Consider the following 22,500-nt stretch of genomic DNA (forward strand, 5'->3'; position numbering starts at 1 on the left):
AACATGCAGCACTGCTAACACAACTTCCCCTGAGGCCATAACAGTTCAAACAAATACATAAATGTTGTTTGAGGATATCAAAGAAGTCTAAAGACGGACCAGGAGGTGACTAAAGATTTAACATTTGATGCAAAATAGTGTCTGGTGCCTGGACCGTGAAGTCAAGAACACAAATATTAGAAAATGAGTAAAGCATCCAAAGTTATCTCAGGTGTTTGAGTACTTACAACAGGACCAGGTGGACCTTGGGGCCCCTCTCCTCCCTTCAGACCTGCTGGACCCTGAGGAGAAAAGGAAAGAAGAACACGTGAGGACAATCGAATTCAACCCAAATGGACTTTAAAAACATCAACAGCTAGTCAAAGTGCCGACCAATCAAACGCAAGCAAAGAAAGAGTAACAGTCAAACACACAGAAACACTTGAAGGACAGAAGGACGGAGACATACTCCAAACGAACGGGGAAAAGTCTTTAAAGTAAGAAGTGCCAGAGGAACATTCAGGGGTGACACCTTCTGAGCTTTAGGTCCACGATCTCCCTCTTTGTTTTGACCCTGATTCATCGAAAAGCCAGAAACAGACACCAGACTCATCCAGACTTAAGCCGCTTTTCTCACGTGCACTGAACAGAATCTCAGTGTGAACTAAAGAGTGGAGAAGAACATCCTGGAGAACAGGAAACATGCAGCAGCAGGATCATTAGAGCACAGAGATGGTAGAGGTGGTGTGCAGACAGTCTATGGTCTTACAGTGATCACAGGGAATAAATGTCACCACCCCCTCCCACTGGCTCCAGGTGAATTCTCCTGATTATATCCTGCTGTGTTCTCACATCAGCTCACTCTGACTTTCTGTAGAATAAATATCAGGAGGCTGGAGGAGAAACTCCGGGTGAAGAGAGGAGAGAAACATTCAGATGTTTCTGTTCACACATGACGCTCAGACTGAAAATATCAGGACGTTTCAAGGAGTTTTCTGAAAGTGTAAAAGCTTTGCTTATGTGAAACTTTAGCACCAACTCAACTTGAGTATCTTCTGCTTACTTTTCACTCTCTATACGGATAGACAATTGCATTACACCTAACAGTTATGTGATTGTGCATTTATAGAATATTCTTTTAAACTTTTTTATTCTCTAGCGACCACTAGCTCTCTTTTTTTTATCTTCTTCTGTGTTCATTGTTTGTGCATGATGTCATTGACTTCTGATTCCAGTCTGCTGAGTGACCTTGATGAAAAGTGGCTTTTAAAAAGGTCAGAGAGAGAGAGATGAGCTAAATCCTAAATAAGACCTTAAGACAGCCGGTGGAAGGAGGGGAGAAATGTTTGGTTGTTTGTGCATTCCTCTTAAGGATGAGCTGCTGAACCAACGATATGAATGAGAGGGAGGTCGTCAACATCAGTCTCGTCCTCAGATGCCTGAGCTGAAAAACGGCGGATTGGACAGCTGAGTTTATCTTCTTATCCGGTGAGAAATCAAAGTCGCTCGGAGTCACTTTGAATCCGCTTTATAAGTTCAATCTAACCTCCTGCATTCCTGACTGCCCTTGTGTTTTCTCCTTCTCACTCCAGCTGGATTCCTCTGCAGCAGAAACGTGTTCTAAGAGCATTTAACCTCCGAGCACCGCTCTCTGACTGTTTCACCCTCTGAGACCACCAGCAGGAATCCAAGGACAGGAATATAGAAAGTGAGAAAAGAAATCCCACAGCCACACTCTGAAATTTGTCGAATCATCTAGGGCATCTCATTCCCTGAATAAATGTCCTCCTGTGGATGCTGCAGCTGGAGACTGCAGCGACTGATTTGCACATATATAGAAACTTAAATCTTAAGTACACATGACGGTGAGGGCGTGTACGTGTTTCATTCTGCACATGACACCCTGCGAGCTTCGATTTATACATGCAGGGGTGTGTGTAATATCTCACATGCAGGTTTTATTTCTCGTGTTTGTCAATGCCTTAAATGTGTGTGTGTGTGTGTGTGTAAGTGTGTGTGCAGCTCCCTAGTGGGCTACAAAAGAGCACATGGCAGTGTGGGTAATGAGTCTCTGCTGGCTCCGGCTGTGTGCTGAAGTAAATTACAGCGGCAGAAAACAATCTGTGGAGCTGCCCGCCTGCCTGCAGAGTCTCACTGACCTTGAGGAAGCAGACAGCACAACACTTCCTCTCCCTGCAGTGTATCCGCTCACAGCCACCGCGGGCTAATCGCCAATGTTTCTCACTTAATTATTTATCGAGTAAATAATGCATACAGAGGAAAACAAATAACTCCCTAAAAAAACTGCTGAAATATGAAAAACAAGTCATCAGGTCCTTGAGTTAAACTTCTTTCAAATGAATCTCTAACAACGAGCCCCTGGTACTCTAATGGAGGCCCATGATGCATTGCAGCGGTTAAAACAGTGGGCGTGAGTGGCGGCGGAGCGATGCAGAGGCATGCCTGTTCATTTGTAAGACGTCACTTTAGATTTCCTCTGCAGCCGACTGATTGGTGGGAGTGAATTCAGAGCCAGTGTCTCTAATGAAGTGAATAGCTGCAGAGAGACGCCGCTTCATTTGTTCTGGAGCAAAGTTCTGTCACTTCCCACTAGCAGACGCACGCAGAGAGGAGGAGTGATGAGCGGGCGCAGGTGTTCTTACCGTGGCGCCGGGTAGTCCTCGTTCTCCAGGGAAGCCTCTCAGGCCAGGGGGGCCGTCTTTACCGGAGGATCCTTGTGGTCCTGGGTCTCCCTGTAAACGTAAACCAACAAATTAGAAATACTGTGATTGAAAACATGCCACGTGAAGACGACATCGTGATCCTGATAATAAACAAAATCTGACTTCTGAAAGGAGAGATTCTCAGTTAAATGCATGACAGATGTTGGAGCAACAGAAGACTTTTTTGCTGCAGGATGACCCAAAATATAAACCCTGGAAAGCTCGTGCCCCCCAGGAGGAGTTTCACTGAGACATTTGAAAACACTCAGTCACAGATTCAGTCCTCACCACACCGGGAACTTTAACGTCACTATTTTGGGTGTTTCTTAAATGTGAGAAATCCACACACAAACACAACGTCTGCTATAACTCTGGAGTGTGGAATCGGTGCTGGGATGGTGGCGGTGTCAGGATGGAGCTGCGGAGCACTGTCAGCTAAATCCCACATTTAAGAGCTGCACTCAGACACAACTTCAGAAATGGTCAAACTACTCGACGATGATTCACCTCCTCCTCCAGGCCCTCTGGACACGCGTCTGCATACTTCTGCTTTTATGTTTTTTTAAATAAAGTGACAAAGACTGAAAACTGTCTCACGTGTGAATATAGAAGATACTAATGGTTGTGCACATCAGGAGCTGAACTGTGCTTGTTTTGAAACTGACATCCATCTTAATGGGCCATTAGCTGCAATTAGCCTGAAGCTCGTATGTTTCTGTGGATTCATTAGCAACGTCGCCACACAGTCGATACATAATCCTCAACTCGATCAAATCATTTAATCAGCCTCCACATGAAACTCAGAGACTTCAGACCTGAATGTCAACATATTGAAGACAGATTAAAGTCCAAAATGAGATGAAGAGGAACTTCTTAAGAGACTCAGAAATACAAGATTCATAAAATCATGGCTGTAGATAACGCCATAAAAACAAAGCACAGATGTTCTCCGTGAAATATCTACCAGAAAAACAAAGTGCAGTGAATTTCCTGCTGCATTCACCTCCTGGTTGATTTTCTTTTACTCCACATCAGTAAAACAAGAACATTTGGCTGCAGAAAAGTTACTCCTGGCTCTGTTCTGTTGCTTGTGTATTCGCGGCCTAACTTTATCTGCAAACAGGAGGGGGGGTGGGGCTTGAGAGGAGTAAGAGGATTTGGGCTGTGCTGCCAAGACCTAAAGAAAGTGTCCCTGCATACTGATACTCCGGCCCGAGTGGGGGCGGCGGGTGGAGGGGGAGTGGGGCTGTGAGAGGTGGAGGGTCTGGAGTTAGCGGACGGACTTGATTTAACCGTCTGCTCGGAGAGAAAATGAAAGCAGGGGGGTGAGGTGAGGTAGAGGATGGAGGAGGAGGAGGGGATGCTGAGTGGTCCTCGGAGTCGGTTTGGAGCAGCACATACTTCTCCAAAATGGCTGCTGTCTACTCCTAATAGGCGCTTGATTGGCGACCTTGGGGGGGGGGGGGGGGGGGGGGGATTCACCCCCTTCCTGTATCCTCTATAACTCTGAGAGCGATGCAGAGACTTTGGGTAAATTTCCTGCTATAGATTTTTCTCTGCTCTCTCACAGTCCAGGAGTCGATCGAGCTCTGCACGCCCTCCAGAAATAAACTGCTTGAGAATGCAGCCGGCCTCGACGTGCAAAATCAAATCATGCACGGTAATTGTACCTGCATGAGCTCTATTTTACACCTTCTTTTTTTTTCTACATTCATTTCTACAGTTTAGCTCACACAGAGACAGCTCACATTATTATGTTTATATTTTATATCTGGCTCAGAGGATGAGGAGCTGCTACAGAAACACAGATTCTGTTATTAAAGAGGAATGCTCTCCTCTCCAGTTTTAGATAAAGTAATCAGGACACATACCTTTGCTCCCTCTTTGCCAGCTCCGCCTGGAAGACCCTGCTCTCCGGGTGGACCAGGGGGTCCGGGGTGGCCTCTCTCTCCAACAGGACCGGTCTCTCCAGTTGGTCCCTGAGATGTCACAAAGTTTAGATTCAGTCAAATGTACTTCAGTCTGTGAACTGAGCCTGCCTTTAATTTTGTTCAAACTTTCCTTGATTAATAATTAAACACATTCATGATCTTTGAGTAGCCCTGACATCATGAACAAATGGATCGTTAAAAGTTTACAGCGAGGAAAATGCTGCCCTCGAGTCGTCACATTAACACATTTCATCTGTAATAACCAGATTAATCATGAAAACATTTCTCTCACCTGGGGCCCGACTACACCTCCTGGACCTGGGGGACCAGTTTTTCCTTGGAAACCCTGAAAGCAGATGAGAGAGGATTCTTTAGACTCACAGAGATGATCATTCTGAACCAAAGAAAGAACGAGAAGTGATTTTATTTGACCAGGAGATTTGTTCGGCCTGATTAGAAATGAAAAAATTAACCTGTAACTTTTACGGCACCGGAGGATGAAGAACCGCAGAGACGAGATTTATTTATGTACCAAAAGGAAACAGACAGAAGAAGGAGGAACAAATGTTTGTGTGCCATGGCAGCCGCCAGGACAAGGTTTCAGGTACCTTAAGCATCCTGTAAGCATTTTTGATAACGACATGATTCATGTCCGTCTGAAAGGTTTTCCTGCAGCAGCAAAACGTCTTCTGTTTTCGGCGTTCGAGGCTCCAAACTTGTCATAGATTTTATTTTGCATGCACACATTTAAGGAGTGGCGAGATAAGGCGGGGATTTTTTTTTTTTTTTGCAGTTTTAATTGACCACCAAACGTGGAGGATGCATTTGTCCTGTGATTTGCTAAATGATGCATGCAGTGGCGATTCTAGAGTCTGTTTGGATGTCCCTCCAACCAGAGTTCAGCAGGGCAACAATAACGGGTGCTATCAGACGGGGCCCCTTTAGGAAGCTATATTTGCACATTTTCGGCCGCTGCTTTGGGGCCGCCTACTGATCTGGGGCCCCTTGGCGGTTGCCTGCCTTGCCTGTTGACGAGCAGCAACTCTGGACACACGTCAGCTGCAGCGTTAAGTCGCCTTCCTTATCTAGCTTGCAGGTATCATGTTATGAGAGGTAAACTCCACAGCTCTGATCAGATGTTACTGATGATAGCTGATTTATTTCTTCAATGTCTGATGATGTAGTAAGGTCATTTAGTTCTCTACACATCTTACAGATTGCTCCTTTAACTCAATTACAAAAACAAACTACTCCAAGCGTGCCAAATAAATCCCGGACATGAATGAAATCTGAATTAAAAATAACAACAGAGTATAAACAGGAATGCTCCTTTAAAAGTTACAGCACACTTTCCTCTGGAGGAGTTGAGACCAATTAGTCGCTGTAAACTTTGTGCATACGTTTAAATTAAGCTCAGGCTCAATTTGCATTTCAGTTTTCCCCCCGCAGACAAGTTTAAGCAGATTCAAAGCGCAGCACAGGACGAGCTGTAAACATCTGAGTCCGGCTCTGCAGCACAAATCAGATGAACTGAAGTCTGCCAGGAGAGGAGGACTGAAGTTCTTCTCAACCTTGTCTTTACTGCCCAAATATTCAGCCATAGTGAAGACGGATATGAAGATCATTACAATAAGAGTGTGAGGATGAAGAATGTGTTTCTGCTTATCCCTCTATATTATATCTGAACATGTAAAGTAACTAGTATTCTCTTTCTTGACTGTCAGCACTTTCTTTGGTGGAGCGATGATGTGGCCACAAGGAGGCAGACTGTAAACTTTCCTGCTAAGGGTCAAAGTGACCGCTAAGTGGCCGTGCTGAGATCTTACTGGGAGAGACAAAACAAACTGTTCTGGGGATTTCAAACAGTAAAAATACTTTTTCCATGTGAAATATCTATGTTCCTCTGAAGGTCTTTGGTGCATTTGACGGATGAAACTCCGACCCGGGTTCAGTCTTAAAGTTTTCAATCCAGACTGGTGAAGCTGATCCGTCTGACTGTTGATTCAGGGCGTACTGATGACAATGTGTTGTGATTTGTTTTGATGTCTTATTCGATAAAAACCTTGAGGCCTCGCTGCTGCAGCGCCAGCCCTGACTCTCTGGCACACACACACACACACACACACGCTCACATCTTTATTTGCACTTCCTGAAATGTAACCCGTGTACTCAGGTGTGAGCGCCGGCGAGCATCTTTATAGCTGTAATCTATTCTCATATTGGATGCATGTGCAGCCCGTTCATCAGCTCATAAATCTGCAGCCATAAACACCTTAATGAAGACTCTGCCGTGGCCCCGCCTGAAGCAGCAGAGGCAGAGAGGCACTCTGGCGAGGTGTGCTGTGTTATCTACAGGAACGAGGCAGGCGGGAGAGGAAGCTTTAACGATACAGGCGATGATCTGTCAAGCTTTTAGTGGAATTTATTGTCCTCTGAGCCTCGTCAAACCGACGTGCACCGATGCATACCAAGTGTGGAGGAATCGAAGTCTAGAGCTTGCAGAGATGTGAGCGAGTCAAACTTTGCTTTGTTTTTTTTTTCATTGTCAGATAAATCTTTTGTCCTCAGGGATGCAGCCTCCCTGCATCACTGTCTCCATGCATCTTTGGTGTAGATTTAGTGCAGACGTTTCTCATTAGGCTTACAGGAATAAATAAAACACAAACTGATGTTCCATGCTGCTGCTACAAACTCGATGTGTTCTGCTTTAGTTACACCACAGGTATTATTGCTCAACACAAGGAAACCGTACTTCAGCTTTAAGGGCAAGGTTTTTGCAAAGAAACAATGAAGAAGACTCTGATTTAAACTGAACTGGTGTCCATTGCAATGAGATTAAAGTCTGAGATGTCTGACAGAATGCAGCCTGTTTGTGTGTGTGTCTTTGTGTGTGTGTCTTGGAAACATTCACAAGGGTTTTTCTGCATAAAAGGAGAAGGAAGAGGAGGAGGAGAAGGAAGAGGAAGAGGAGGAGGAGAAGGATTCAATTGCTGTACAGCTTACTGACAGGCTGGTTTAGATCAGTCTGGTAATTGAGAGGTGCTTCAGCAGATATAAATGTGTTGGCGTGATGTGAATCGACGTGTGTGTGCTCATGTTTAACGTGTTTTTATTTATATATGAAATGGAAGAAACGTCCCATGAGGTGTTCTTTATTCTATTTGCTCGTCTTCTCACACACTCCAACACCTGTGACCACATCGCCCCTGTCCTTCATAACCTCCACTGGCTCCCCATCTCCCAGCGTATCCTCTTCAGACTCTCTGTTATCACCTACAAAGCCCTCCAGTATCTGACTCCTCCCCCTACCTGTCTGAGCTCCTGCACTCTCAGGTCTGCTGATGCAAACCTCCTGCCCCCCTCGGCAGGATTAACCATCAGTCCTGGGGGGACAGGGCCATCTCCAATGCTGCTCTCACCCTCTGGAACTCACTCCCAAAAACTATCAGAGACCCCCCCCTCCCTGATGAAGTCAAACTGAAAACTAAACTGTGTTTGATGTTTGGACTCTTCAGGAAGAGGAAGCCTCCATAAAAACACGTGTTTTAAGTTTAAAAGGAGAGAGTGAAGTAACCATGAATGAGACAGAAATCTGAGTCCTGTGAGTGAAGTCTGAGCACCTTGTCCCGGGACGCATCTTTAAAACTCACCGTCTCTCCACGCTGACCAGGGTGTCCAGGCAGTCCGTCCTTTCCAGGAGGTCCCTGTTAGGAAGAAGGAAACACACACAGTCAGAGGGTTACCCACCGTACATTAGCTGCACAAATAAGACCCTGTCTCGATGTTTGTCTAAAGGCTGGGTTACTACTCCTACTAAAGGCTGGTTAGATGACACAGTCCCTAATAGAACAATAACAGGGTGTGTGTTTTTGTGTGAGCAGCTTCAGCGTGTGATGGGCGAGAGCCAGCGATGAATCTGAGCTGAATCGATAGGTGGAAATTATCACTCGTCTCCCGCCCGGACTGCAGAGTGAAAAAATGGGATCTGCTTCACTAACAGTTAGACTGATGATCTCTGCACAGAATTAGTGATATCGCTGTGTATTACTGCATCCCATGAGATCCTCCCATTGAATCAATTCTGACGTTTTCTATTGAGACACCAGGAAGAGGAAAGGAAGAGGGAGGAGCTGCTGGAGCTCTGCAAAGCAAACAGCATTACTGCAGGATTTATAGAACACATGAAGACAGATACTCACAGGGGGGCCCTTTGGTCCTGAGAAGCCCACTGGTCCCTGAGGTCCTTGAGGCCCCTGAAGCAGACAGAAAAACAGAATTATAGGAGATGCACGAGGGAGACATGTATGAGACAGATGACTAGCTGTGTGTGCAAAAAAGAAACATTAAAAACTTAGAGATGCACCAGTAGTAACGGCCAAAACGGATGTCCGGCTGCATGTGCAAATATGACAATATAACGATAATATAACAGTGAAGGGATTTCAGATAGGACGAGGAGAACGCTGCGCTCGCCAAGGAGTAATACGCAGATCAGCAGGGGATTCACACGAGCAACAGCGCACGTTGCTAGGTGACCTAGGTTATCTACTTTTTGGATGCGCAGTATGTTTGTATCTGTGTGAGCGAAGGAGAGGGTGTGTGTTCATGAGGTCGTCAGGACACGACAGGGTGTGGGAGAGTTTCGGCTCGTCCAGGAGCTGCAGCTCTATAACGACCGCTTCACAGCACACATTTCTGCTGCTGGTTCAAACACACCTGGTGAACTGTCCAACATGGAGGGAGTCATGTTGTTGCTGCTTGATTTATTTAGATGTAAAAGCACTTTGTGATACATTGTTGTATGAAAAGTGCTATACAAATAAAGTTTGATTGATAGTTTTAAGTTGCTACAGAAAAAACAAAGGTGTGATTACTGTCACATCACATTTTAAAAGTTGAGTTTGCGTTGATGTCAGTGAACAAGTTGATAAAGAAACGGCGTCTTCAGGGAGCGACTGTAAAGAATATCATCGAGGTGATTAAAGGGATTAAGGGGAATTAAACATAAATCTCACATCAGATATCAAAGAAAAGGATTTAATCTCCTGCATTCTGATATCAACATGCGTTTAACGCTGACTGATTATTCAGAGTTGACGTCACCTCCATGATCTGTGTTTCAGGAGCGATTAGGACGACTCGTCGCTCTGGGATTTAAACACCAAAGAAAGTTTCTGCCTTTTTTTGTTGTTTTCAGACAGACTTTCAGCACTTTGATGAGAGTTAAGCGGGCAACACACTAAAAGATAATCGGGCCGATTCCAGGCTCGATTATCCTGATGGTTCCAGAGTTGGCGGAGGTTCCTGTTGCGTGACGTGGGTTCAGAGAGATTTTTACTCTCAACGATCTGTTTAGAAGACGATCGCCCTGATGTGAAATAAAAAAAAAACTATGTGGAGGTTTAGTTTTTAGTTTTTAGTTTAGAGGTTTTAGTCTTTTTCGAGGTGATGTGGCTCTACTACCACCTGACGTCCCTGATGCCCAGCCTCCACCATCAGATACCATCATTCATGCACGGCCTGCTCCGACCTCCACCTCAGCGGTGAGGAGGAGTGGACAACAGGAACTAGAAGAATACAAAGGAGAAATCCTTCCTGCATATAATCCCATATGCTCTTTTGTAAAGCGTCTCCAGATAACACTTGTTATAAATTGAAGCTATAAAAATAAAGATTGATTGATAGATGTGTTGTTATGGCAACACTCTCTCTGAAAGGTTGTATTGTCAGGCTGTCAGGCTAGAGAGGGGGCGGGCCTTCTTGTCTGGTTGTACGGCCAATAGCTGGGGAGTCTCCGTCTTGATTGGCTGAGGCGGGCAGGTGTGCAAGGAGGGAAAATGTTTGGACTGGGAGCTCCTTTGTGGGAGGTTGGACGAGAGACCCTTGCTTCCCAGTTTCTCTTGAGTTATCGTTGTGTGTTTTATGTCATAAACTGTCATCAGGTCCGTCTCCCTGACATTAGTTTTGGCAGCTGCAAGCAGTTACATGGGCAGCAGACGCCTGGAAGCCCGAGACAAGCCATAATCCCAGGGTGGTGTTAACCCTGACGGTATTTATTGAATGATGGATCAGCAGAAAAGCTGAGTAAAACTTCTCTCAGGCATCGAGGTTCCAGGTTCGAGCCGTTAACGATACTCGAAGCTGACAATGATGAACCTCGTTTCATTGAGTCCTGAAGTTTTAATGACGTGTTTCATATCATCATGTTTATGTCGGTGACAGACACTGATGGTCGTTCATCCGAGGCCGTAACCTTTGAGTTCAGACTCTGTATTATAAACTTACTCTTTCGCCGGGCGGACCTGGAGGACCATCGTTCCCTGATGTTCCCTGAAACAAGATAAAAAACGGCGTCAGGTTTTATCTGTCAGCTCGTTATGAAGTCTATCAAACGCTTGATAAATAATTAGAAGTAGAGTGACGTGATGTATCTGATCCGTGTACCTTTGGACCTGGTTTTCCAGTTGGACCTCTGGCTCCTCGACCTCCACGTGGGCCCTGCAGAGAGAGAACAAAACTTTAATGACTGGAAGTCGAGAAAGACGTTGTTGAGTTCAAACAGTAAGTCGTGTTTCTGAAAGATCTCATGGACTAAATGAGACGTACCGTTGGTCCCCTCTGTCCTCCAGGACCAGCTTTTCCTGCGATGCCCTGTAAGAGAAAAAGAAAAACTTGTCAGGTTCTCATGCGTACTTCCTGTGTCATTTCTACAACATTGATCCACTTCAGACAAAACACTTTGACAACTTTCAGATTAAAGAGATAAAATCCCTCCTGCAGAGACTGGTGATTTGTGATTCGTCTTTAGTTTTCTGGTCTTCAGTTAAAGGAGCAGTATGTAACTCTGACCCCTAGTGGGTCCTAATGGGTACTGCAGTCCAAATTCTAAACATTGTAGAGAGCTGCTCGTGGAGCTTATTAGAAACATGCAGAGGCTTTTTAGGTCGGTACAATCACTTCTATCTGAACCACTTCTCTTGACCGCTTCCATCACTGCAACACCTGTTGACCTGATAACTGCTCTCATATCTGGTAAACTGAGGGGCGTCCAAAACGGCCGTGTGGGGGTGCCTTAAAACCGCCTACCTTCTCTGGTCCAAACAAAAATTATTCTAATAATACTGGAGGTGAGATCTTGTGCTTTAAAGTGCACATTAAATGATTCTGATCTCTTCAATCGAGGCAAACGTCTTCTTTTAAATCTTTCTACATTCATCATCGCCCTCCTGACTCCATGGAAACGTTTCTGCTCCTCTCTCTCTTCGCTTTGTCGACGTGTTGAGACGGAGAGAGACTCTCAATGGAAGCACGATTGTTTCCTCTTCTTTTGTTTTTATTGTGTCGACTCATCGTAAAGACGCCTTAAGAGAAGAATCAATCTCCCTTTGTGCAGAGATATGATGATGGAGCGGTGATTTTCATACACAAACAGGCACAGTGTGTGTGTGTGTGTGTGTGTGTGTGTGTGTGTGTGTGTGTGTGTGTGTGTGTGTGTGTGTGTGTGTGTGTGTGTGTATGTGTGTTTTCTTACCCTGGCTCCTTTCTCTCCGTTGGCTCCAGGGAATCCGGGGAACCCGCTCGAGCCCTGTGAGGAGGAGAGAGAGAGAGGGATCAGGAGAGGAGCAGGAGGGAGGCTGTGAGGGTCAGGGCCTGCATGAAGATGATGAAGACAATTAAGGCCGTCGTTTAAAAACATCTGCAGGTATACATTTAATAAGCATGAACACCCCACTTTTTAGATTTGGTTCTTTTCTGATGTTTTTCTGACACACACGAATAAAAAATCAAACCAAACGTCGTCTCCCGAGCCCGCAGGAAACTGTCAAGGTTTTGGCCTTCGATGTCAGTCAAATGTTTGGCTCAAACTGCGATTTAGCCACCCGCCACTAGTCGGCGCTGTAGCCATAGCTGTGGTAAACAAGCTTAGAGAACAGTTAGCGTCTCATAGCTGCAGTTTGTCAGAGTTTAGATCTTTGAGACAGGGGTAAAGGTGTCTGTAGGATGTGTCAGGTTTAACTTGGATGCGTGACCACATTCAGCTCAGACGTGTGGACGCTAACCTGCAGGGAGAACTGAACACTGACAATTTAAAATAAATGGTGCTCAGTTTGACTGTTTCCTGAATGTTTTCTTCTTCTATCCTGAGACTGGTCAGATGGAATTTAAATCTCGGTTAAAGCGACAGTCGGTTAGAAACATCTTTAACTCAAACAGAATGACCTTCATTTCTTAAAACCAAACCCTGGAGCTTCAATCAAACACAAACACGGAGACAGACAACGCTGAGCACGAGACGTCTAAAGATCTTCTCTTCAGTGCGTCTCTGTGACTCGAGGGTAAAGAGGCAGCTTACCCGTTCTTCATCAAACGATGCATTTAGGAAATTAAAAAAATCAGACATTACAAACTCTCACTTCACTCGTGTCTAATAAAAAGTCATTACACAATTAAACATTTGGTTCGTTTGTTTTTAGCTTTTCTGCCTGGAGAAAATGCTAGGTGGACATGTAGCGTAACACCAACAACTCCACAGCACCTTCTTTAAATCTTTAGTATTTGATAAGCGTCTCCTCAACACTGTGTGTAAAACACGCCGTGCACAAACGCTCGTCTCCTCCCTTAGAAACTCTGAGGACTTGAATCTGCTCTGACTGTCACACATCGCTGACGCTGCACTCTGAGGCGCTTTATCTCGCTCAGCTCAGTGTTTTCATTATGAACACTTTGTTTACATGAAATCATCGCCCGTGCAGATGTTTTCAGCGCCTTGCCAGCTGTGATTACGGGGCAGAGTCAGTCAGAGGTTGACTTACCTTGGGTCCTTGTCTTCCTGGGTATCCTGGTAATCCTGGAACGCCCAGTTTACCCTGAGAGACACAAACACGAGTTAGCGGCCCCGAGACACGACAACATAGCTGCTTATGATTCTTCTGTTTTACTTCCTAACATCCTCGTTACCTTTTCTCCAGCAGGACCGATGGGACCAGACTCTCCGTTGGGGCCGGATCGTCCTTTAGGACCCTCAGGACCGTCCTCTCCGCGGGATCCCAGCATGCCGAGCTCACCCTGAAGACACATTAAAAGAGAGCGGAGATGATTTCATGCAGAGGACACTCTGGATGTGCTGGTACATACGTGGTTATCAGATGACGTTGTGTCCTCACCCGGTCTCCTTTGATCCCCATGTCTCCCTTAAAACCTGGGAAACCGTCCTCGCCCTGGAACGAGACAAAGATCAGTTCTGCTCTGAAGGATATCTGTTTGTTTCCCACTCAGAGGCTTTACACTGGACTTTATTAAATAAGTATGAAGACACTTCTGTGTTTATTGAACATCTCCTGCTGGTGCTCCCTGTGTGGATCTCAGGGTCGATGCTGCCCTCTGCTGGACACACACAGGAACTGTCTATGCACATGTGCTGCTATTTATCACCTGCAACAACTGATTTTCCAGATTAAACTCAGGGAAGACTTTTCAGAATAAAACCAACTTTGGGTCATCATGATACCAAGATTTTAAACTTCAATATGTTTCCAGTCAAAATGAAACTATGTGTACAGCTGTTTGATACCATGGCAACAAGAATAGAAGTCCTAAGTAGCCAATGCTGGGTACGTCTTGTTTTTAGTTACTAAACATTGCCGGACAACTTACTCTACTTTGTCTTAATCGCACAAAAACATTGTGGCAACTTCCTGGTACTGACATGTTGCAAATGTTTTCATGCAATTAAGACACGGCGCTCTCTCTTTGGGGGATAAAAATATGACTGAAGATCCATAGTTTATAGATCATTTAATAAGGCAGAGTGTACAGTTTAAAACATGTGGAATCAAAGAGGGTCATAACTTTTGACAACCTTAAAATCAAATTCTCTTCAAGGGAACCAAAACCTCCAAAGCTCTCCTGTGAACAGCATCCACCTGATGCTGTGTCTTCTTTTCACACTCTCTCTTTCTAGTCTGTCACCTGTCCGTGTTTTCAACCCGCTGTAATGCATAATGCAGCACTGAGCATGTCTGTTGGCAGCATCACTGAGACCACACACACACACAGCCGAGGAGGTAAAGCACATCCTTTATTCATAACAATCCCTTCCTCCTCAAGGTTTGTCTTTTGAATCTCTCGTTATAAATAATTCAATGAGAAGACGATATGAATATCTGTCATTACACGAAGAACAACATCCCCCGGTCACATTATGGATTGGCCAAACTCTATCGATCTTTAATAAATCTTGTGCATATTTAAAGACGGCTGCGTTTAAAGCCTTTATGGCAACTCTGTTGAAAAGTGCTGGAGATGTCCTGCAGAAGTGTTTGAAAGTAAAAGCTTGCAGCATGACAGAGCCACACTCAGCGGCTGGTTGAGGGTCACTCAGTGAGAGTTTCACTGATGATGGCGATAGACTGACCTCTGTACGCTGTTTTCAGACTGCAGAAACAAAGTGTGTGTGTCTGTATCTGTGTGTGTGAGTGTGTTCTGGGGGGGGGCAGGTTGACAGCAGCAGATATCTGTGACAAGAATTTATTTACAAGCTGCTCCAAAATGTTTCTGTAAATAATCTGACAGGCTGAAACTTTGTGTTCAACACATTTCATCTGGAGTTCAGTCGGCTGATTGCTAACTTAATATCTCTCCTGACACAGGAAGGAGAGTTTATATACTGTATGTCTTTTCTTGTCTTCTGACTACTCGAAGCTCTAAAGTGACCATCAGTATTAACTCATCCATTCACACACATTCACACACTGATGGTAGAGGCTGCTGAGTAAAGAGTCCATCAGTATTAACTCATCCATTCATACACATTCACACACTGATGGTAGAGACTGCTGAGTAAAGAGTCCATCAGTATTAACTCATCCATTCATACACATTCACACACTGATGGTAGAGACTGCTGAGTAAAGAGTCCATCAGTATTAACTCATCCATTCACACACATTCACACACCACCGACGAAGCAGAAGAAGCAACTTGTCTTGTGAAAAAAGTGTCTTGCACACGGACACATTGGACATGTGGCTGCAGGAGTTGGGGATTGAACCCCCAACCCTCCAGTTAGGAGATGACTGACTCTACCACTGATCCACAGCCACACCGTGATCACTGTGACTTAGGAGATTTGTTTTTAATATCTGCTGCGTTAGTGGAATATTTCATATTTCAACTTTTTTTTAAGGTCTTCCATTAAAACTCTGCAGACATCGATCACAGCGATGATTACTCTGATGATTTCTTTTACCTTCTCTCCCTTTGACCCCTTCAGCCCGCGGACACCGTCAGCACCCTGTGAGGACGCAGAGAGAGAGATGGTCAAGAGTTAGAAACGTACGAGAACACAATGCAAACATGCAGAACAATAAAAAGATAAAAAAGGAGTTCTTGTTAACAGGTGAGGAATGAACAACGCCGTGAAGTCAAACGGGCTCCTGAGCAGTCACATACCTTGACACCACGGGGGCCGGGATAACCAATCGGACCCTGAGGACCTGAAGGACCCTGCAGAGAAGAAGAGTTACTGTGGTGAATGTTTGACAGAGTAAAAGCTTCTGCACGTTGTTGTTAGCTCACACATGAAGTAGAGTTTATAAGCTCACTGACGGCGAGGGAGAGACAGATATGATTCTTTAAAACCTTTTCTCAAATAAGACTTAATAAGTGATCACATCCAACGTGTTCCACTTCTCAAATCAGTTAGCACAAACTACTGTTGCAGTTATCATCGCTAACTCCTGAATTTTTAGATTATTTATTTCTGTCTTTTTAATGAAACTTATTCTCGTCCAGCAGATTTTAGATAACCTGCTGGTTTCAGTCTTTCTTCTGAAAACAATAAACCTGGAGATGTGGATTTCTGAATCAAATCAGAACAATCAGAAACAAAATGTTGACAATCAACAGATTTATTTACACATACCTGAGCTCCTTTCTCTCCAGCTGGACCCTCCTTCCCGGGATGACCCTGTGGAGAAAGAGAGAACAGGTCACAGTGAGGTAAAATATCATTACCGTAACACTGCTAAATAAAGGCCCATCCCAATTGAAACATCTGCCTCTTTCACTATCCTGATGTAGCTGCATGTTTTGACAAATAAAGGCAGCTCTCAGTTAGACGCCTTGATGCATTTCTTTGCATAAATAAAGAGAAAAATCTGCAAGAAAACATAAAGATGAACTTGTCCAAAAAACACAGAATGATGTTCGTATGTGTGCAGGACATGAAGCAGGTTTGCATGCTGTCTTATAAGGAAATATCAAATGAGTGATTTTTTTCATTTGTTTATTGATATCTTAATGTTGTGCATAGATGAATGTCATAGACTCTCATCTTTGCAGCATGTGCAATAATTTAAAGACTTGTCTCGTCACCGGTCCTAAAGGCAGGGTGACTTTATAACCAGGAGTAAATAAAAGCCTGGGATGTTATTAAAGTACGATGTTTTTAAATGAAAGCAGTCGATGCAGGATGGAAGTTGGTTTGATCTACAGAGGGGAACGAAAACTTAAAGTTCCCCCACAGATCTGCACCAAATCAGCTTCAGTGTTCAAACGCACATCGAGAAACTTGTCAGTGCTTCTTTTAAACACATGCTGAGCATTGGTGTATTCAGACGCTGCAGCTCTGTGAGCACATGTCAGTGTGAGCGCTCTGTGTACATTTATCTGTGAGTTTAAACGTCTGCTTGAACACAGAACATCAGAGCAACGACGACAGGAAACTAAAAAAGAAAAAGATGGAATAACAGTCAGTCATGTTGTGACACCTGATGGGGGTCAGAGGCAGGGCAGGTGGACATGTCTACACACACACACACACGCAGGAATGGGCTGCAGCTAACACCTGGCTCCTCCACTCTGTGCTGTGATGCTGTAAATCAGCGAGCTCGGAGGCCTCATGCTGGTTAAAGACCGCCTGCTCGTTGAAGCGAGGGCAGAGAGGAGGAACGACGTGTGTGACTGCAGGTCTTCAATACAAAAAAAACTAAAAAGACGTTTATTACATCATCGTCAGGCACGATCCTGCAGGAGGTCAACGACGCCTCATGAACTTCAAGCGACTCAACTTTCCGTTTTTTTACATTTGTCAGAACTTTTAAGCAACTTGCATGCTTAACCATTAAACTGCAGGAATGGCGTTGGCTAGAACAAAGTCAGTACAACCTGACGGTCATCATACGCCCATGTTATGTGTGTTCATTGGATGAGAATCAGATCGGGTATAAGAGGGGTCAGCTTTGTGCAGGAAAGCGGGGGTTGCACAGTGATGCCCTTTACATTGACCTCATTACAGGCACAACAAAAAAAAAAGATGATGTAAAAAAGTATCCTGCAGGTTTGTAACAACACATACATGTCTTCAGGTTTTGTTGGCGGGTTCGGGTGTAAAACTGTCGTATTTCTTTCTGTCTGTAACACTCATGAACTACATGTGCAGGTGAAAGAGAACTCACAGGAGGCCCGTCAGCTCCAGGTAATCCAGGCAACCCCGACCTGCCAGACGGTCCCTGAAGACCAGAAGAAACAAACAGGTCAGAAGAGTAACTACACATTTCAGGATCCTAACCCAGCAAAGAGTTCAATGAATATTAAATACTGTATTACTTTATTTATCTAACTACACATGTTCAAATTTAGTTAAATGAAGAAATGCGAGCTGTGCAGGAAAATTCAGCCTATCAAAAGTTTAATGTGACTGATCAGGATTTTTCCAGAAGTAAAAACATTCCTCACTTTTTCGCCAGGTGGTCCGATGGGGCCTTGAGGACCAGGAAGACCCTACAAGATGGGAACACATAGAGAGAAATGAGAGCCTGTTACTATGGCAACAGCAAACATGCTCAAACACCCACGCACACAGGAGCTAGATAAACTGAAGAATTTGTTGGAGCTGTAAATAGTTGAGCTTGTGAAGGAATGTTAAGCTTGTGTCTTTGTGTGTGTGTGTTTGTGTATGTGAGTCAGGGGTGGGGGCGGCTATTAGCATTTAGCATGCTTGTGGTTCTGCACACACATCAATATTTGTAGATGTGATTTTATGTTTGTTTCTCGGTGGCTACCTGATGTGTGTCTGTGTGTAGGTGTGTATGTGTGGTGTGTGTGGTGTTTCTGTGTGGTTTGTGTGTGTGTGTGGTGTGTGTGTTGCAGGGTAATTTGAGGCACTGGAGCGTGCTCCGACAGGTGTGGCAGCTCTGCAGGAATTCCACTAACAAGAATAAGATGCTTTCAAATGGATCAGCCTGAAACATTCCCCTTCCCCAGATCAACCCCGGAAAAATATTTGAGCACATAATGTGTGTGTGTGTGTGTGTGTGTGTGTGTGTGTGTGTGTGTGTGTGTGTGTGTGTGTGTGTGTGTGTGTGTGTGTGTGTGTGTGTGTGTGTGTGTGTGTGTGTGTATAGGTGTGGGTGTATAGGTGTGGGTGTCAGTGTCTGTACTTTTTTTTGTCTCCAGGGAGAGGTGGGGGGGTAACAGGGGACGGGTGGAAATGAATCTCAATGAAGAGGATCTTTTCTTCATACAGTTTAACTTCCTCTGTGGTGTCTCACTGCTCATTAAAAGTCTTCTGCACCTGTTGTAATCACCTGTAGATAAACCCTCAGGTGTGCTCTGACCTCACTAACAGTAAACTTGCTCCTGTGTACCATGTTGTTAGAGACTAAAAGAGGCGTCACGTTGCAGCTTCACCTCACACTGTCTTAGTTTCTGTCAGTGGGGTTCACAGGTGTATGATTGATTCGCTCACCTGTGTCCCAGGGATTCCCTGCTGCCCAGGTGGGCCTGGTTCACCTTGTGGGCCCTGAAAAAAAGAAAAGAAGGAAGCTGTCAACACCCGACTCTCAACACTCGTCCCAAGGTATCCCTGTCCCAAACACTGCCACACACTTCAACGTCATAGTCAGCAGTCCGGTGGCTTCCCGCTAACCTGCTGTCCGTCAACGAGATTCATCACTTTGGCATTTAACTCTTATTCAGGTTGTTTTCACACATTTTACTTTATGGGAGGAAAGTCATGGACTGATCTGCAGGACTCTCTAAATGAAAAACATTTCAGACTCACGATGAACTCAGCACGATGAATTCAGCAAACACAATTTCATCACTGATTCGTAAGAGGAAATGTTTTTTTTTAACGTCTCCAGAGCTCGGATGGCTGTCATGTATTATTAAACAGATTTCAGAAACACTAATATTAGGTTTGTTGAAGTGTTTGAAAAGGATTGACTTCTGCAAACATTTCACCTCCCGGCCACTAAAGCAGTTTTCTCCTGTTGTCTTTAAAAAGCTGCTTCAAGTCTCCGGTTGCTTTCCGAGCCCTCTAGTTTTAATAGTTTGAAAGTGTGTGAGCATAAATAGAAAGTGCCCTCTGCTGTTTAAAAAAAAAGTATTGCGATTTATTTTTCAGGTTTACCGATGTGAATCTTGACACCTTTGAATCAATTTTAACTGCTTCACGATTAATTTTTACATCCTTGTCGCTCACACATGTTAAAGCTTGCACTGACGTATCAGACTCTGTGACACATGTTGTTCATTTAAGAAGACAACACAGGTGATGACCAATCTGTCAAATTGTCAGAGAACCTGTGGTCTGCTTTATTATGTTTTATGTAATGTTGTTCATGTTTTGACGGACGCTGAATGAGCAGGACTGCTGCTCCTGTCTTTATGGCCTTTTAGTCTTCTGCAGCTGTTGCTTTGTTCTGTAAAACACATCGAGTTGCATTTATCTGTTTGAGACGAGCTATGAAAATAAAAGGGGATCAATTGATGAACCAAACAGTATGTTGTGTATAATGCCCATAAGCTTTTTTTTCTGGGCTGTAATTCTCATTTGGTCCAGAGCTGACCCCCTAACAGACGACTCTGCCTCTCAGGTCCTCGGATGAACTTTGACCTCGCAGCTGTGCATCATAAAGAGGTTTTAACAGCCTCACCTGGACGTTGCAAACTCTCTCAGAAAGAGATATAAACTGCTCAGAAACCTCTAAGAGGTGACAGAGAGATATTTTACAGAGACAGATGTTTGTACCATGTTTCCTTTTGAACCTGGAGGCCCATCAACACCAGCGACACCCTGTGAGGGAGGAATCAGAAAGAAACTCATTTACACTTCTTATTAATGAGGAAGTGACATCAGGGGAGAGCATGAGACAGGTTATGGTACGTACAGGAGATCCAGGAGGTCCAGGAGAACCATGCGGTCCCAGCAAACCTCTGGGACCCTAAAAAAAAGAGCAAGAAAAATGACAAACAGAACAACAGTTGTCCTCTGGTGAGAGCAAAGACGATCTTGTTGAAACATGTAAGAATGAAATCAGTCCGGGAAAGCCCCAAGAAAATAAACTCACACTCTCTCCAGCCAATCCTCGGGGCCCGATCTCTCCGTCCTCACCCTGAAGGGAGAAAAGACAGAAGTTAAGGGAGGTGTGGTAGTGTAGTGTGTAGTTTCAAGTGGAGATGTGGGAGTGTGTAGTTTCAGGTGGAGGTGTGGTAATGTAGTGTGTAGTTTCAGGTGGAGGTGTGGTAATGTAGTGTGTAGTTTCAGGTGGAGGTGTGGTAATGTAGTGTGTAGCTTCAGGTGGAGGTGTGTTAGTGTAGTGCGTAGTTTCAGGTGGAGGTGTGGGAGTGTGTAGTTTCAGGTGGAGGTGTGGGAGTGTGTAGTTTCAGGTGGAGGTGTGGTAATGTAGTGTGTAGTTTCAGGTGGAGGTGTGGTAGTGTGTAGTTTCAAGTGGAGATGTGGTAGTGTGTAGTTTCAGATGGAGGTGTGGTAGTATAGTGTGTAGTTTCAGGTGGAGGTGTGATAGTGTAGTGTGTAGTTTCAGGTGGAGGTGTGGTAGTGTAGTGTGTAGTTTCAGGTGGAGGTGTGGTAGTGTGTAGTTTCAGATGGAGGTGCGGTAGTGTAGTGTGTAGTTCAGGTGGAGGTGTGGTAGTGTGTAGTTTCAGGTGGAGGTGCGGTAGTGTAGTGTGTAGTTTTGGGTGGAGGTGTGGTAGTGTGAAGCTTCAGGTGGAGGTGCGGTAGTGTAGTGTGTAGTTTTGGGTGGAGGTGTGGTAGTGTGTAGTTTCAGGTGGAGGTGTGTTGTTGTAATGGGTAGTTTTGGGTGGAGCTGTGTTAGTGTAGTGTGTAGTTTCAGGTGGAGGTGTGGTAGTGTAGTGTGTAGTTTCAGGTGGAGGTGTGGTAGAGTAGTGTGTAGTTTCAGGTGGAGGTGTAGTAGTGTAATGTGTAGTTTCAGGTGGAGGTGTAGTAGTGTAGTGTGTAGTTTCAGGTGGAGGTGTGGTAGTGTGTAGTTTCAGGTGGAGGTGTGGTAGTGTAGTGTGTCGCTACAGGTGGAGGTGTGGTAGTGTAGTGTGTCGCTACAGGTGGAGGTGTGGGAGTGTGTAGTTTCAGGTGGAGGTGTGGTAGTGTAGTGTGTAGTTTCAGGTGGAGGTGTGGTAGTGTAGTGTGTAGTTTCAGGTGGAGGTGTGGTAGTGCATACAGGTGGAGTAAAGGTGAAACATAATGTTCACAGGGCTCAGCTGGTCGTCCACAGCTCAGACACTGAACATGATGAGCTCACCTGAGCTCAGTCATCTGAAAGGTAAATGAGGAAGTACTCACTCTCTGTCCGTCCTCTCCAGAGGCTCCTGGAGGTCCCATCGGCCCGACCTCCCCCTGAGAGGGAAACAGAAACGTTATGTTGCTAATAAAACGAGCTAACTAGCAGCTGATTCATTTGTCTTCTCTGTCTGCAGATACTTTCTGTCATTGTTTCTTTTCATGATGGGAGCGGGGAGAGCGATCAGCTCGTGGCTCTTCACTCACTCACCTGTAGGCTCCGACTGGGGGGTTTAACATATCATCCCCTCACTCCTCAAATGTTGGC

At 44.8% G+C, this 22,500-nt stretch overlaps 1 protein-coding gene across 1 annotated transcript in view; it reads right to left on the reverse strand.

Moving 5' to 3' along the window:
* Window positions 1-22,500, reverse strand: part of col11a1a (collagen, type XI, alpha 1a) — an 86,350-nt gene that overhangs the window by 26,745 nt on the left and 37,105 nt on the right. Inside the window, exons 19-41 of the mRNA XM_065948716.1 lie at window positions 22,236-22,289; window positions 20,989-21,033; window positions 20,809-20,862; window positions 20,670-20,714; window positions 19,383-19,436; window positions 18,371-18,415; window positions 18,091-18,144; window positions 16,557-16,601; window positions 16,085-16,138; window positions 15,882-15,926; window positions 13,798-13,851; window positions 13,592-13,699; window positions 13,447-13,500; window positions 12,165-12,218; window positions 11,240-11,284; window positions 11,078-11,131; window positions 10,919-10,963; window positions 8,833-8,886; window positions 8,284-8,337; window positions 4,926-4,979; window positions 4,574-4,681; window positions 2,643-2,732; window positions 228-281 (exon numbers count right to left, since the gene is read on the reverse strand). Coding sequence (XP_065804788.1) covers window positions 228-281; window positions 2,643-2,732; window positions 4,574-4,681; window positions 4,926-4,979; window positions 8,284-8,337; window positions 8,833-8,886; window positions 10,919-10,963; window positions 11,078-11,131; window positions 11,240-11,284; window positions 12,165-12,218; window positions 13,447-13,500; window positions 13,592-13,699; window positions 13,798-13,851; window positions 15,882-15,926; window positions 16,085-16,138; window positions 16,557-16,601; window positions 18,091-18,144; window positions 18,371-18,415; window positions 19,383-19,436; window positions 20,670-20,714; window positions 20,809-20,862; window positions 20,989-21,033; window positions 22,236-22,289 — 1,323 coding nt within the window. The remainder of the gene's footprint in view (window positions 1-227; window positions 282-2,642; window positions 2,733-4,573; window positions 4,682-4,925; window positions 4,980-8,283; window positions 8,338-8,832; window positions 8,887-10,918; window positions 10,964-11,077; window positions 11,132-11,239; window positions 11,285-12,164; window positions 12,219-13,446; window positions 13,501-13,591; window positions 13,700-13,797; window positions 13,852-15,881; window positions 15,927-16,084; window positions 16,139-16,556; window positions 16,602-18,090; window positions 18,145-18,370; window positions 18,416-19,382; window positions 19,437-20,669; window positions 20,715-20,808; window positions 20,863-20,988; window positions 21,034-22,235; window positions 22,290-22,500) is intronic.

The sequence above is a fragment of the Labrus bergylta genome, chromosome 20 (assembly GCF_963930695.1).
Source record: "Labrus bergylta chromosome 20, fLabBer1.1, whole genome shotgun sequence".
Classification (NCBI taxonomy): domain Eukaryota; kingdom Metazoa; phylum Chordata; class Actinopteri; order Labriformes; family Labridae; genus Labrus; species Labrus bergylta.